Raw genomic sequence first — 15,208 nt, forward strand, 5'->3', positions numbered from 1 at the left:
CCCTAAATTTTAATCACTTTAAACATTATATCCACAACAGGTATATGATTGAAGGAATGTTTGCTTGTAGCAAAACCCAACCAACTAATATCTATACAAAGTGGATATTGTACCATGAACTAGCTAATGTAGATATGTCGAGAAGTTCAGTAATCTTGATTTCATGAGTACAACCATTCTTCATTAATTTACTTAAGTTTTTTGCTTTGAGGTGTGTATGTTAAATCTTTTTTTATGGTTTAGTGGAGAATGTGAGTGAATCTCAGTGTGAATGAGTGTCTCTGTGATTGTTAAATTTTGTTTTAAAAAAATGATTCCACAACATTGTACCTTTATTATGATCCTCAGTAACAGAATTTATATGTATAAAACAATTGCCTTTTCAACTCAGGTATCATCTTGCTTGTTTCTCTTAAGGATGCCTATCTTTTGTGAATACGGTTTTGGCCCAGCACTCCCCTGGGTGTCTGGGTAGCAGAGACACACAACTATGATATTTATTACAAAAACAAAAAAGTTTTAAGTTGATGGCTTTCTTGCCATTTTGTTTTGTTTTATATGCTGGAAATTGGTTATATGACAATGGTATTTGTGTGACAGGCTGCCTCATGGACGCTTGCTGGAGTACATCTGCAGCAAGCCTCACTTTGACGAGATCCAGGCAGCGGAGTACATGAGACAACTTCTGGACGTAGTGCAGTACCTCCACAACTGCCGCATCGCACACCTCGACATTAAGGTACATACATCTGCACATTGACTTACCTCCACACCTGCAACACGTCCCACACCAGGACATTAGGGTACATACCTCCACATCCCACACCAGGACATTAGGGCAGTGTTCACGAATGGTGTTTCAAAGCCACAGGACAAGGACACTGGGTCCTGTAAGTTTCAGATGTCTGTCTGACCCATTGAAAATGCGCAGGACTCGTGGAATAAAATTAAACACACATTTCAGATTTAATATTTCTTAATATTGACATTGAAATTATTAACAAACATAAGATTTATAAACAGCAAACAAGTGTCACATGTCACATAAAACAACTTCAGTCAAAGTCATTTTGAAATATACAGTCAGACACTGGGGCCGGCGGGTTGTAGACTTCTGTCTGACCGTTGGCGAATCTGCCGGATTTGTCAGAGGGTCAGACGCTATTCGTGAACACTGTTAGGGTACATACCTCCACATCCCACACCAGGACATTAGGGTACATACCTCCACATCCCACACCAGGACATAAGGGTACACACCTCCACAACTGCAAAACGTCCCACACCAGGACATTAGGGTACATACCTCCACAACTGCAAAACGTCCCACACCAGGACATTAGGGTACATACCTCCACAACTGCAAAACGTCCCACACCAGGACATTAGGGTACATACCTCCACAACTGCAACACATCCCACACCAGGACATTAGGGTACATACCTCCACGTCCCACACCAGGACATTAGGGTACATACCTCCACACCTGCAACACATCCCACACCAGGACATACCTGCAACACATCCCACACCAGGACACATACCTCCACAACTGCAACACATCCCACACCAGGACATTAGGGTACATACCTCCACAACTGCAACACATCCCACACCAGGACATTAGGGTACATACCTCCACATCCCACACCAGAACATTAGGGTACATACCTCCACACCTGCAACACATCCCACACCAGGACATTAGGGTACATACCTCCACAACTGCAACACATCCCACACCAGGACATTAGGGTACACACCTTCACGTCCCACACCAGGACATATGGGTACACACCTCCATCGTCCCACACCAGGACATGAGGGTACATACCTTCACGTCCAACACCAGGACATTAGGGTACATACCTCCATGTCCCACACCAGGTCATTAGGGTACATACCTCCATGTCCCACACCAGGTCATTAGGGTAAATACCTCCACTTCCCACACCAGGACATTAGGGTAAATACCTCCACGTCCCACACCAGGACATTAGGGTAAACACCTCCACGTCCCACACCAGGACATTAGGGTACACACCTTCACGTCCCACACCAGGACATTAGGGTAAATACCTCCATGTCCCACACCAGGACATTAGGGTACATACCTCCACGTCCCACACCAGGACATGAGGGTACATACCTCCACGTCCCACACCAGGACATGAGGGTACATACCTCCACGTCCCACACCAGGACATTAGGGTACATACCTTCACGTCCCACACCAGGACATTAGGGTACACACCTCCACGTCCCACACCAGGACATTAGGGTACAAACCTCCATGTCCCACACCAGGACATGAGGGTACATACCTCCTCAGCTGCCACATCTCACATCTGCACATCAGAAAATGTACATCCCCAACTGCGAATGTCATTCCCATATTATGAGTTATGTTATATGAATGGTATATTCAGTGTTATTCTGATATTGTAGAGTGTTTTTCCTTGTTGTGTGCTCTTCTCCTGTCAGTGTTATTACTGTGTTATGAATTGTTACCTGTTCATGTCATCCAGCCTGAGAACCTTCTGGTGGAAGTTGGCGCAATGGGAACTGGTCTCAAGCTGACTGACTTTGGTGACGCCCGACACATCTACAACAACTACTATATCCACCCCATCATGGGCAACACTGAATTCATGAGTCCAGAGTTGATCAGTGGAACTCCAGTGGGCCTCCTCACTGATATCTGGTCAGTTTACTTTCATCAGTTTAATTATGAAACAAACCTCATCGGCAGCCTTTAAGGCCGGGGGTTCAAACCTATACACAGATGGGGTGTGCTCCTTGCCTTGTCAAAGCTGTCCTTAGATGCAAAGCAATGTAGTATTCAAGTACATTCCATGAAATATCTCAAAACTGACTCATCGGTTCAGGCTGATATTAAGCCACAGTGTAAAGAGGTACGTTGTGAAGACTCACAGCAAAAAGTATGGATGCAGACAGCCGACAAAACATACTATTCAGATTTGAATTTCCCACTGTGTCAGTCAGGTGGCCAGAGGAAGTGTGTTTCCATAGAAACAAGCCTTGGAGTGGGGAAATGGTTCCTCTAGGGTTTCATGTTTCAGGCAGACTGGGAAAATGCCCCCCTCCCCCACTCCCCCCTTCCCTGATGCCATGCTGTGCAGGGCTAGGGTTGTCCACTATCTGATGCTGACATCTCTTTGCTGAAGATTTTATATTCAGAATATAGGTAAAATTTGATGTTTCATATATGCTAATCCAATTAATCTCTTTAGTCATCAAAATATGAAGTGAAAGGGTTGTTGGTAATTTACTATAAGGCACATGTTTATTCCAGTAGTAAATTTCAAGGTTAACCTTTGACATCGCCAGGCTCTTGCCAGGCACCCATAGCCCTTACAGTCTTGTCACTCACGGGCAGATAACATCTACACTGCTGAGGGGTAGCAAATGGGAGACTAACCTTTAAAGGTCGTGTGTGTGTGTGTGTGTGTGTGTACATGCGTGCGCGTGCATGCGTGCGCGCAAACCTCCAAAAGCCCTGTGGGTTTCCAGTTAGTCTTCCATTTGCTACCCCTCAGCAGTGTAGATATTATCTGCCCGTGAGTGACAGGAATGTAACAGGTGCCTGGCAAGAGCCTGGCGATCTCAAAGGCTCTTTGATTAGCATATATGAAATTTCAAATTTTACTTATTTTCTGAAAATAAAATCTTCAATATGATGATCTCAGCATCAAATACATGTACAGCCCTAACCCTGCACAGCTTGGGGTCAGGGGAATGGGTAGGGGATCATTTTCGCAGCCTGCCTGAAATATAAAACCCTGAACGAACCATTTCCCCATTCCAACGCTTGTTTCTATGGAAACACACTTCCTCTGGCCACCTGACTGACACAGTGGGAAATTCAAACAGTGGGAAATTCAAATCTGTGTGAGCCTTCACAACATACTTCTTTACACTGTGGATTAATTTCATCATGAACTGGTATGTCAATTGTGTGATATTTCATGGAATGTACTTGAATACTGCATTGCTTTACATCGAAAGACAGCTTTGACAGGGCAATTAGGCCACACGCCATCTGTGTGCCTTTAATGCATGTAACTGCACATGTGCAAGGCAGGAAATCCCGTGTGCGCCCAAAATACTTGCTGATCTCAACTTTTGGATATGATAGCACACAACATTGGGGGATCCAGAATTTGAGGGGAAGAGAGGGAGGAGTGCACATAAATCATGAAGTCCAAAGATTAGTGGGGAAATGCACTTGAGAGAAATGTTTATCAGATCATCAACACACCTTGGTGTACAGTAACTGCTTTATGGCTGGCATATAACATGTGAAGCCTCCCTTCAGCCAGCTAATTATAGGTTCACCTGTTGATTAACATAAAGATGGATTTGTATAAAAATCATTTCCTGAGGTGAGATATGTGTCATCACAGAACAGTACATGACACCATACATGACAAACTAGAGTTTGACTAATGTAGAACCAGGAAATACAGCTTCTATGTTTCATCTTATAGTAAACATTCCTACTTCACTGCTGCCAGAGGGGGTTCTAGACACTTGGTCCCTCTGGTAAAAACTGGATATGATGTAATAGAGGTGAGGTAGGCAATGGAATGATCAAACAATACCTATCAGTGTCTAATTGTACATCAGGAATTAATTCCTCGCACCTCTCCAATCTGGCTTTCATCTTGTCAATGGAAGTTACTTGGGAACAAGTGATGTGTTTCTACCTGGGGCAGGTGCAGTTGCATTATGCTGGAGTATAAGGTTTACCACAAAACTATCTAGATAAGTTGCCAGTGAACAGGACATAACAGCATGAGAGGGAATTCATGTGTTAGACTCTTGTCCAGTAAACTATGGTAAGTTTACATTGTAACACCATATTTGGTGCAGTTGCATTATGCTGGAGTATAAGGTTTACCACAAAACTATCTAGATAAGTTGCCAGTGAACAGGACATAACAGCATGAGAGGGAATTCATGTGTTAGACTCTTGTCCAGTATACTATGGTAAGTTTACATTGTAACACCATATTTGAATGAAACTGGAAGTGATTGTACATCAGTCAGGTTAGTGTGTGTTACTTTCTGTAGTGGAAGTGTTCATGGTTGAGTGGAAGTGTTCATGATCAGATAGAAGTGTTCATGGTTGAGTGGAAGTGTTCATGATCAGGTGGAAGTGTTCATGGTTGAGTGGAAGTGTTCATGATCAGGTGGAAGTGTTCATGGTTGAGTGGAAGTGTTCATGATCAGGTGGAAGTGTTGATGGCATCTCTTGTTTGCAGGAGTATCGGCATCATCGTGTACGTTCTGCTCAGCGGGGTGTCCCCTTTCCTGGATGAGAGTCAGGAGGAAACATGCTCTAACATTGTCCGTAATGACTACTGCTTCCCGATGAGTACTTCGCGGGCATCTCCCAGGATGCCAAGGACCTGATCCGGACCATGCTTGTGGAAGAACTCAGGTATACATTCGCTACAGCATTCATAGACTTGGAAGAAGTCTTCCTACTCATCAACCCAATGTTAGAGTAAAGAGTAAGCTACTCCTTCTCTAACTGGAAATAATGAAGGAATGCGAGTAAAACCTCATCTCAGTGCTAACACAAGTAGGAACCTATCACCTATTTTCTTCGCAAACACACTTTTACTGTTGTAAGGCTTTAAATGTGATTTACAGATTGTTTTGCACAATTGAAAAGATATTCTTCTATTGTTCTATGATGTCCAGGAGTATGAAAAGAAAAGAACAGCCTTAGGGACCGGTTCATAAACATCCCCACCCCCACGCATATGTACGATATGTACGAAAGCAATTTAACACACACACATCATAGTGGCCTTTTTTGTTTGTTCATTTTAACCATTAAATATGAAAGACTTGTGGTTAGTCTTCAGCGGAACACCAAATTCATTCTTAAAAAACTTGCAGTTAATTAATACCAAGCGACTACAAGTTGCCAAAAAGCCGCCTGCTTCACTCTCGCCCGCCAAGAGGTTACGTAGCTCTGTTGCCAGAGCACTGCAGTGAACCGGAAGTGAAGTAGTGTGAGGAAGGATTTTCAGTTAGTTGTATATAAAGTGTGTAACACGCTCGTCATTTTCCTGATTTCTCGACGTTTTCATCAAGTAAAACAAATCAAAACTATTTACCAGTTGTAGTAAAATATGTATATGATTGATGACCAAAAGGATTTTGCATGACACATTTGTAATATAACAATATCTTCCTCGGAAGCGAGGTTGTGTTCGAAGTGACAATAATATTGTAAGTAGTATTATATTGACACCCACCTCGCTTCCAAGAGAGTAACTGTTATTATCTCCCGCCGTGCATTTAGCGCGAAGCGGGGGATATGGTATTAGGCTCAGTCTGTCCGTACGAATTGGAATATCTTAAGAACTGTTCTCTAGATTCTTTTCATATTTGGTACCTAGGTTCATCCCCCCATCACTTTGAAGATTTCAGCATGTTAACAGTGTAGGAAAGATAGCCCGTCCCAACGTCCGAGACGGGTGAATTTTGTCGAGGACAGGTTAAAAAAATATCTAGTCCGTCATGTCGGGTCAATTTTAGCAAACCAATGACATATATATAATGATTATAACCTTTTTGAATATTTACTGCCGAAGGTGTTTTATTTATATTTGGAGGACAGGCTAGATTTTGGCAGGACTGGTAAAAAATTTGACCTGCCAGTCTTGTGGACAGGCTAGATTTTCTACATCTTTCCTACACTGATGTTAACCTGAATTGTCAGCAAGATATTTTAAGAACGGTTCACTGCATTTTCTTCAGACTTTCAAGACTTCCCTTAAATGTTTTTCAATAAGCAATTTCTTTCGTACTATTCTTGCATATTTCATACACTATGACATTCATGTCAAGGTCAAAGTCAGTCTTGAAAATATGTGTGTGTTTGAACACCTAAAGAGCAAGATATCAAGAGAGGTTGACTGGTCATGTTTTTATTGACATTTAACTTAAACTTTCATTACTTTATAAGTTTGATTTGATAATTTGTGGCGGGGGATATGGTCATCTTAGTGACAATGCTTGTGTTATAAGCTATGTCATGCAAAATCCTATTGGCCATCAATCAAATACATATTTTACTACCAGTACAAAGTAGTTTTGATTTTGTGACTCGGTGAAAACAAACCTAAATAGCATTTATTCTCGGACTGTCGGATGTTCGTAACAGGACCCCGCCATTGTTAAAATTCGTACGTCACGGGCAAAAGTGTGTTCGAGAATAAATGAGATTATGGTTTGTTTTCATCAAGTCAGAAAATCAAAACTACTTTCTACTCTTAGTTAAATATGTATTTGAATCATGACGAAAAGGATTTTGCATGACGCAACTTGTAACATAGCGATTTCTTCCAGGGAAGCGAGGTGGGAGTCGAAGTGACAATATTGTGCATTAAATTTCTTGCTACATTCACATGGTTAACGCCCACTCACCAGTATGTAGATACTAGTCGATCGTGAGGCTGAACATCGTTTTCACTATCTCTAGCGTCTGCCTCGAACAAATAAGGCCAAGCGATTGTTTCTTCATTGAAAATTCAATGGAAAGATTGTCACTGTCTGAATTACTTCCCGACATGTTAGAGTCTGCTTTGTACCAAAATGCCAACCCACTGAATTAACCATATTGAAATCACTTGACATAAATGGTTTAACACCCGAGTAAATTGGGGAACAAAGCCAGACCTAGCCACCAGGTAACAGTTATGACAATAAGCAATTTTGACAGAATCGTCTATGAAAACAAGTTGTAACCGGAAGCTAGGCAAAGCAGGTAACAAGATTAAATGACAGTGGATTGAGAAAACATAAAGCTTTCATTTTTCACAACAATTATCACGATTTCAGCTTTAGACAAACCTGTAAACAAGATAATTTACCCCCGCAAATGTACATGAATTCTACAGTGTCCCTCATATCAATACCTCACATTACATCATGGAGGCACGCTCCGCTAATTGGTTGAAATTTCATCCTCGGGAGAGAATTGTGCAGTGTTGTCAAAAAGGTCGATTTAAAGGGTCGAAATGAGTAGTTTTGATGACGGGTTTGATTTATAACGATGCCATTAAATGATTTATGCATTTGTACCCCCCCTAGGTTATATGTGATCTTTAACAGCAAAATGGTTGTAAACAAAGAATGAACATGCAAACAGAATACTAGTAGTTTTCTACACTTTGGGATATTTTCACAATGAAAGTTAACCTGTTCAGTTGTATTGGGTGAGTAGTATTATAAATATTTCACTTCATGGATGATACACTTCAAGATGTGACAGTTACCACATGACACTTGCCTGAACTGCAAGTATTAAAACACCAGGTCATCATGACAGGAGGGATGCTTCATCATGCCTACTGTCACAGGGTTTCCACTGGAGGATTATCTCCCTTTGACCATCAGTTGCACTTCTCCATATGTTTGCATCCCTATTATTTGGTGGAATGTAGTCTGTTTACCAGGCAACCTTTATGTTCCAAAGTGGGATACATCTCTATTTGAAATGATTAAGTCCAAATTCTTATTCCCTATCTTGTTCCTGGCTCAGTGTTCCATGCAACAATGCTTGACATGTAAAGATAGAGCCCAAGCTCAAATGTTCCTGTGTGGCACCTTCTTTAAAGGGGCACTGATCCAGAGCAATCTCTTTGGACTGGTTGTTGCTTTTGTTATTGTTATTCTCCAGTGAGTACCCAGATGATATCCCAGAATTCATGACTGGTTTGTTACCTCTGGTGTGCCACCCTCATGTGTAGTTGATAGCATAAGTATAGACTGATCCACAAATACCAAATCTTTTTTACTCGATAATCTTATGTTGATTTTGTTGTAAATTATGTAGACTTTGGTGAATAATTTGGTTTATTATAAAAAAAATATTCACTGATGCTGATTTTGATGTAATGTTTGATTTCATAGTAATGTTGACTTAAATGGATGTAGAATTTGATTTAAGAAATAGTTTGACCTTGAATTTGGTGAGAAGATTGATATAATAGCATTGTTTTGAAAGTAAGGCTAATTATAAGTAAGTACACGGGGAATCTTCTGGGGAGAGTAGTGAGCTCAGGTACACTACTAGTCAATCTGAATGTTGTATTAAATGGCATTATTTTTATAACAAATGAAAACATTTTAAGTTTAACCGTCTTCCAGTGGTAAAAATTGTTAGGACGGAAATAGCAAAGTCAATGTACGTCTTTATATTTTGTCTCATAATCCTGATTAGTTTATTATCATATTTGTATGCAGTTTGAAACTTAATCAAATGCACACGATCTGCTTATACTTAGTGAATTTATAACTTGACTGTAATATCTACACATCTTATACATTGCCAACGTGTATCATATTTCACACACACGCCCTAAGTGCGACCTAGTGTATGTTGTCTGTATCATTACACTTCTCGACCAAAATAAATGATTCTGTTGAATGCCATAACAAATAAATGTAAACAAAATGCAAATTTTAAAATTAAAACATACTAAAGTTATAGCAACAATATCAGGCTATTACGTTGTTCGGGGAATGTATCCATCAATATCCAAATAAAGGAATGAGATGCCATGCATCTGCAGCTGACAAAGTATCCGGTTCCATGTCATGTGTCTTTTAACAGTCTAATATGCGAAAAAGTGATCTATCGTTTCAGCTTTTTCACATTGGTGTATAGTCCCATTGGTCACCCAAGATAACACACCTGGCAACTAATTGCATGATGTCCGACATTCTTTAAAAAAGTAATTTAGTTAGCCAATAATGAGCAATCAATCAATGTATTGGCAGTTAATCCTTTGAAGGAAGGACGTTGTTTTTACAAAGAGACTTTATGACAGGGTGTATTCAGTATAGATTAGTAAATCTACATACATAAACACTGCCTTTTGACAAATCCGCTGTGCAGGATAAAAGCAATTAATCAATCAGCGTGTTATCGGTTAATCCTTTGATCGATGTTTGTTTTGTAACTCAGCTGATAATTCCTCTTACTACACTTTCATGCCCATATTACATAAGATGTAATACATTTGTCACATCAGACCTCAATTTATAATGATGAGTATTTACTCCAGACACAAGAAATGCCAAATGGGAACCTTTGACGGTAATCTGAGTGGTGTTATCACTAATTATACCTGTTATAAATTCATTAACTGACCATCAAGTGAATGATGACAAATAACGTGTAGATTTACCACCATACAAGGGTTACAGCAAGAGAGTAGTAATGGCTGTATTGCATGCAAGTTTGATTGCCTGAAAAAACAACTTATGGGCCGACACTGTTTTGAGGATACGAACGGAACTTCATTGTTACATAAGAAATATATATAAGCATTTGCTGTGTACTTAGTTAAAAACTGTATATACCTATGTATATCAGATTTTTTTTTTTGCAATGGCAAAGTGGGGTTGTTTAGTTTATGGATTCAAATAACATCAAATGTGTGTTTTGATATCATTGTTTAAGTAAAAAAAGACAGAAATAGGATCAAATTGGACCAGTCACTATACCATCGCAACATTTGAAAATCTGTAAAAGCCTACACTGCTGGGATACTTTATTACAATCAGACAAGAACTACCGGGGGATATTTTCAAATAAGGCATCTGATAGGCATCCACCCTTCCTAATGTCCCACTGATTAGGTTGAAGAAATTCTGCCAGGGTGGACAGTAGCCCAGTCCCCGTGTCCGTCACGGTCGAGGGAGCAGTAGCCCAGTCCCCGTGTCCGTCACGGTCGAGGGAGCAGGGGCTGACCAGTTTGCAGCTAGGTTTCGTAATTAGACTGTTGGCTGGAAACATTAATTGCTCTGGATCAGTGGCCCTTTAAAAGTCACTTACTTCTGAATAATGTTAAAAAGCACATTATGTAGTAAATGGTTGTTAGAAAAGCTTTATTTGTTCGTTTTTTCCATAACAGAGGAAAATCCACGAAAAGCGATATATATGATCAGAGCATTCCCTACCTGTGAAAACAAGGCCTTGTGTCAGTTTGAGCAATACCACATCCGTTACATCATGCAGACTCACTTTTAATTATCAGCCTTTGTGATATATCTGAAGTTCTCAACTGTTGCAGTTTGTAAATCTAAGCGCTAAATACTACCATGGGTTTTAGTGTAACATTTCATATATTATTTTCCGTCAATATGTTTTAGAAATATACCAAATGAAAGTCTAGCATGCACTTATCCAGCAATCTGTTACTCAGTTTCCACATCATCACAGCATTTAGTACTAGGAGTCTTCACATGTGGAAATTTATTTATCTTTTTCTTACAAGATTCTCACTCAAACAGTTCTCATACAAATGATCATGAAAAATAGTAGATTACAGAGATTTGTTCCAAACAACAGATCATATTGAATACCCTGGAAGATGTGTAGGATACATAGATAGATTACAGAGATTTGTTCCAACAAACAACAGATCATATTGAACACCCTGGAAGATGTGTAGGATACATAGATACATGTCAATTATAGTTGCTTGTTTTGGTAATACAAGTCAAGTATCTTGATTTTCACTCAACAATACCTGAGGAAAACTAGTTGTTTACTAGATATTATTATTTTAAAAAATTCATCACAAAGTATTTGTTTTTCGCTGTAAATTTAATCCCTCTATGATTCCATGTAGGTTTGTCTGATTTCTTGTAAGATGGCTGCTAAAAGAGATGTATGTGTCAGGTAATAGTGATGTATGTGTCAGGTAAAAGTGATGTATGTGTCAGGTAAAAGAGATGTATGTGTCAGGTAAAAGTGAAGTATGTGTCAGGTAAAAGTAACTTACGCTCAATATTATTCGTTACACTGCTATTGAGTCTAACAAAACCTGGTAGAAGGTCGGGTCAGCTAACCTTTGAGTGACCTATGACCATCCAATCAAACACGAGACAGCCGAACAGATTTAACCAATCAGACATTGACTACTTGTTAGGGTTCGGCGGGACTTACAAAACAGCTTATGGGTTTCTAATGACATGGTTACTAATTGCTTATATTTTCGCAAGATGACATCCTTTAAGTTTAACAAAAACGCTATTTTCAGTGACTGTTTACTCATTGAGTGTATCACTCGGAAGCGATCGTGCGGAAAATAGCTTTCGGAATCGTTCGAGTTTTTGAGGTAATGGTTCAAACGGTATGTGCGAATGATAACTTTTGCGATTTGGTGAGCTGTGTTCTGATTGGTCAGTGCAAAAGGTTAGCTGACGCGACCTTCTACTTGGTTTTGTTAGACTCAGTATAGCAGTGTAACAAATAATGCTGAACCTAAGTTTACTTAGACTGTTGATGAAGCTGAAGTAGTATGTATCACTTGTATCACACACACCACGGTCAGTGCACCTAGTCTGGGAAGTATATCTCTGTAGTGTTACCTACACACCACGGTCAGTGCACCTAGTCTGGGAAGTATATCTCTGTAGTGTTACCTACACACCACGGTCAGTGCACCTAGTCTGGGAAGTATATCTCTGTAGTGTTACCTACACACCACGGTCAGTGCACCTAGTCTGGGAAGTATATCTCTGTAGTGTTACCTACACACCACGGTCAGTGTACCTAGTCTGGGAAGTATATCTCTGTAGTGTTACCTACACACCAAGGTCAGTGTACCTAGTCTGGGAAGTATATCTCTGTAGTGTTACCTACAGTACACTGTCAGTGCACCTAGTCTGGGAAGTATATCTCTGTAGTGTTACCTACAGTACACTGTCAGTGCACCTAGTCTGGGAAGTATATCTCTGTAGTGTTACCTACACACCACGGTCAGTGCACCTAGTCTGGGAAGTATATCTCTGTAGTGTTACCTACAGTACACTGTCAGTGCACCTAGTCTGGGAAGTATATCTCTGTAGTGTTACCTACAGTACACTGTCAGTGCACCTAGTCTGGGAAGTATATCTCTGTAGTGTTACCTACACACCACGGTCAGTGCACCTAGTCTGGGAAGTATATCTCTGTAGTGTTACTCTACACACCACTGTCAGTGCACCTAGTCTGGGAAGTATATCTCTGTAGTGTTACCTACACACCACGGTCAGTGCACCTAGTCTGGGAAGTATATCTCTGTAGTGTTACCTACACACCACGGTCAGTGCACCTAGTCTGGGAAGTATATCTCTGTAGTGTTACCTACACACCACGGTCAGTGTACCTAGTCTGGGAAGTATATCTCTGTAGTGTTACCTACAGTACACTGTCAGTGCACCTAGTCTGGGAAGTATATCTCTGTAGTGTTACCTACACACCACGGTCAGTGCACCTAGTCTGGGAAGTATATCTCTGTAGTGTTACCTACAGTACACTGTCAGTGCACCTAGTCTGGGAAGTATATCTCTGTAGTGTTACCTACACACCACGGTCAGTGCACCTAGTCTGGGAAGTATATCTCTGTAGTGTTACCTACACACCACGGTCAGTGCACCTAGTCTGGGAAGTATATCTCTGTAGTGTTACCTACACACCACGGTCAGTGCACCTAGTCTGGGAAGTATATCTCTGTAGTGTTACCTACAGTACACTGTCAGTGCACCTAGTCTGGGAAGTATATCTCTGTAGTGTTACCTACACACCACGGTCAGTGCACCTAGTCTGGGAAGTATATCTCTGTAGTGTTACCTACACACCACCGTCAGTGCACCTAGTCTGGGAAGTATATCTCTGTAGTGTTACCTACACACACCACGGTCAGTGCACCTAGTCTGGGAAGTATATCTCTGTAGTGTTACCTACACACCACGGTCAGTGCACCTAGTCTGGGAAGTATATCTCTGTAGTGTTACCTACAGTACACTGTCAGTGCACCTAGTCTGGGAAGTATATCTCTGTAGTGTTACCTACAGTACACGGTCAGTGCACCTAGTCTGGGAAGTATATCTCTGTAGTGTTACCTACACACCACGGTCAGTGCACCTAGTCTGGGAAGTATATCTCTGTAGTGTTACCTACAGTACACTGTCAGTGCACCTAGTCTGGGAAGTATATCTCTGTAGTGTTACCTACAGTACACTGTCAGTGCACCTAGTCTGGGAAGTATATCTCTGTAGTGTTACCTACAGTACACTGTCAGTGCACCTAGTCTGGGAAGTATATCTCTGTAGTGTTACCTACAGTACACGGTCAGTGCACCTAGTCTGGGAAGTATATCTCTGTAGTGTTACCTACACACCACGGTCAGTGCACCTAGTCTGGGAAGTATATCTCTGTAGTGTTACCTACACACCACGGTCAGTGCACCTAGTCTGGGAAGTATATCTCTGTAGTACCTACAGGTCAGTGCACCTAGTCTGGGAAGTATATCTCTGTAGTGTTACCTACAGTACACTGTCAGTGCACCTAGTCTGGGAAGTATATCTCTGTAGTGTTACCTACAGTACACGGTCAGTGCACCTAGTCTGGGAAGTATATCTCTGTAGTGTTACCTACAGTACACTGTCAGTGCACCTAGTCTGGGAAGTATATCTCTGTAGTGTTACCTACAGTACACTGTCAGTGCACCTAGTCTGGGAAGTATATCTCTGTAGTGTTACCTAGATTGCTATGTTTTCAGCACGGTCAGTGCACCTAGTCTGGGAAGTATATCTCTGTAGTGTTACCTACACACCACGGTCAGTGCACCTAGTCTGGGAAGTATATCTCTGTAGTGTTACGTACAGTATAATGTCATTCAGTTAGATTGCTATGTTTTCAGCAAGCGCCCCTCTGCTCAGACGTGTATAGAATGTGCCTGGATTAAGAAAGCCTCGAAAGCGTCCAAAACCTATTGCCACCGCTCGGTTGTGTGACTTCATCGAGCGGCGACGACACCAGGTACCAATTTGTTGCTGCTTTTGCTGCCTTTGATGAAACATGATACAGCAGTATAAGATGACAATGTACAGTACAACCAGAAATTATTGAGAATTTAAGATTGTAATTATTTTTTAAAAAATTCACTCATTACTCAAGTATTAAATGTGAATATTAGCAGAACATAACGCCAGATTCAAAGACAGGTGAACAGTTAGTATTTGTATCCAGTCACCATGGGGAGCAATGCAGGCTTCAATGCGGCGGGGCATACTACTGATCAAAGAAGTTAGAAAGTCGTGGTCCATGCTGTCCCAATATCGGACCACCTCTTCTTTCATTTCAGCATTATTTGTCAGATTTTT

The 15,208-nt window shown here is 40.9% G+C and overlaps 1 protein-coding gene and 1 long non-coding RNA gene across 2 annotated transcripts; one reads left to right on the forward strand and one right to left on the reverse strand.

Annotated features, from left to right (window-relative positions):
- The first annotated feature begins 418 nt into the window (after positions 1-418).
- LOC124281568 (triple functional domain protein-like) lies at positions 419-5,440 on the forward strand. The gene is made up of 4 exons (XM_046717512.1): positions 419-471; positions 601-739; positions 2,530-2,705; positions 5,290-5,440. The coding sequence occupies exons 1-4, from the start codon at positions 419-421 to the stop codon at positions 5,438-5,440; spliced, it is 519 nt and encodes a 172-aa protein (XP_046573468.1).
- Positions 5,441-13,760: 8,320 nt separating this feature from the next.
- LOC124281596 lies at positions 13,761-14,736 on the reverse strand. Its single transcript, XR_006899946.1, has 3 exons — positions 14,705-14,736; positions 14,337-14,584; positions 13,761-14,129 (listed from the first exon to the last, which is right to left on the reverse strand). It is a non-coding gene; the product is annotated as an uncharacterized LOC124281596 (long non-coding RNA).
- Between the last annotated feature and the right edge of the window lie 472 nt (positions 14,737-15,208).

The sequence above is a fragment of the Haliotis rubra genome, unplaced genomic scaffold, assembly GCF_003918875.1.
Source record: "Haliotis rubra isolate DU_JTF1 unplaced genomic scaffold, ASM391887v1 Scf285, whole genome shotgun sequence".
Classification (NCBI taxonomy): Eukaryota; Metazoa; Mollusca; class Gastropoda; order Lepetellida; family Haliotidae; genus Haliotis; species Haliotis rubra.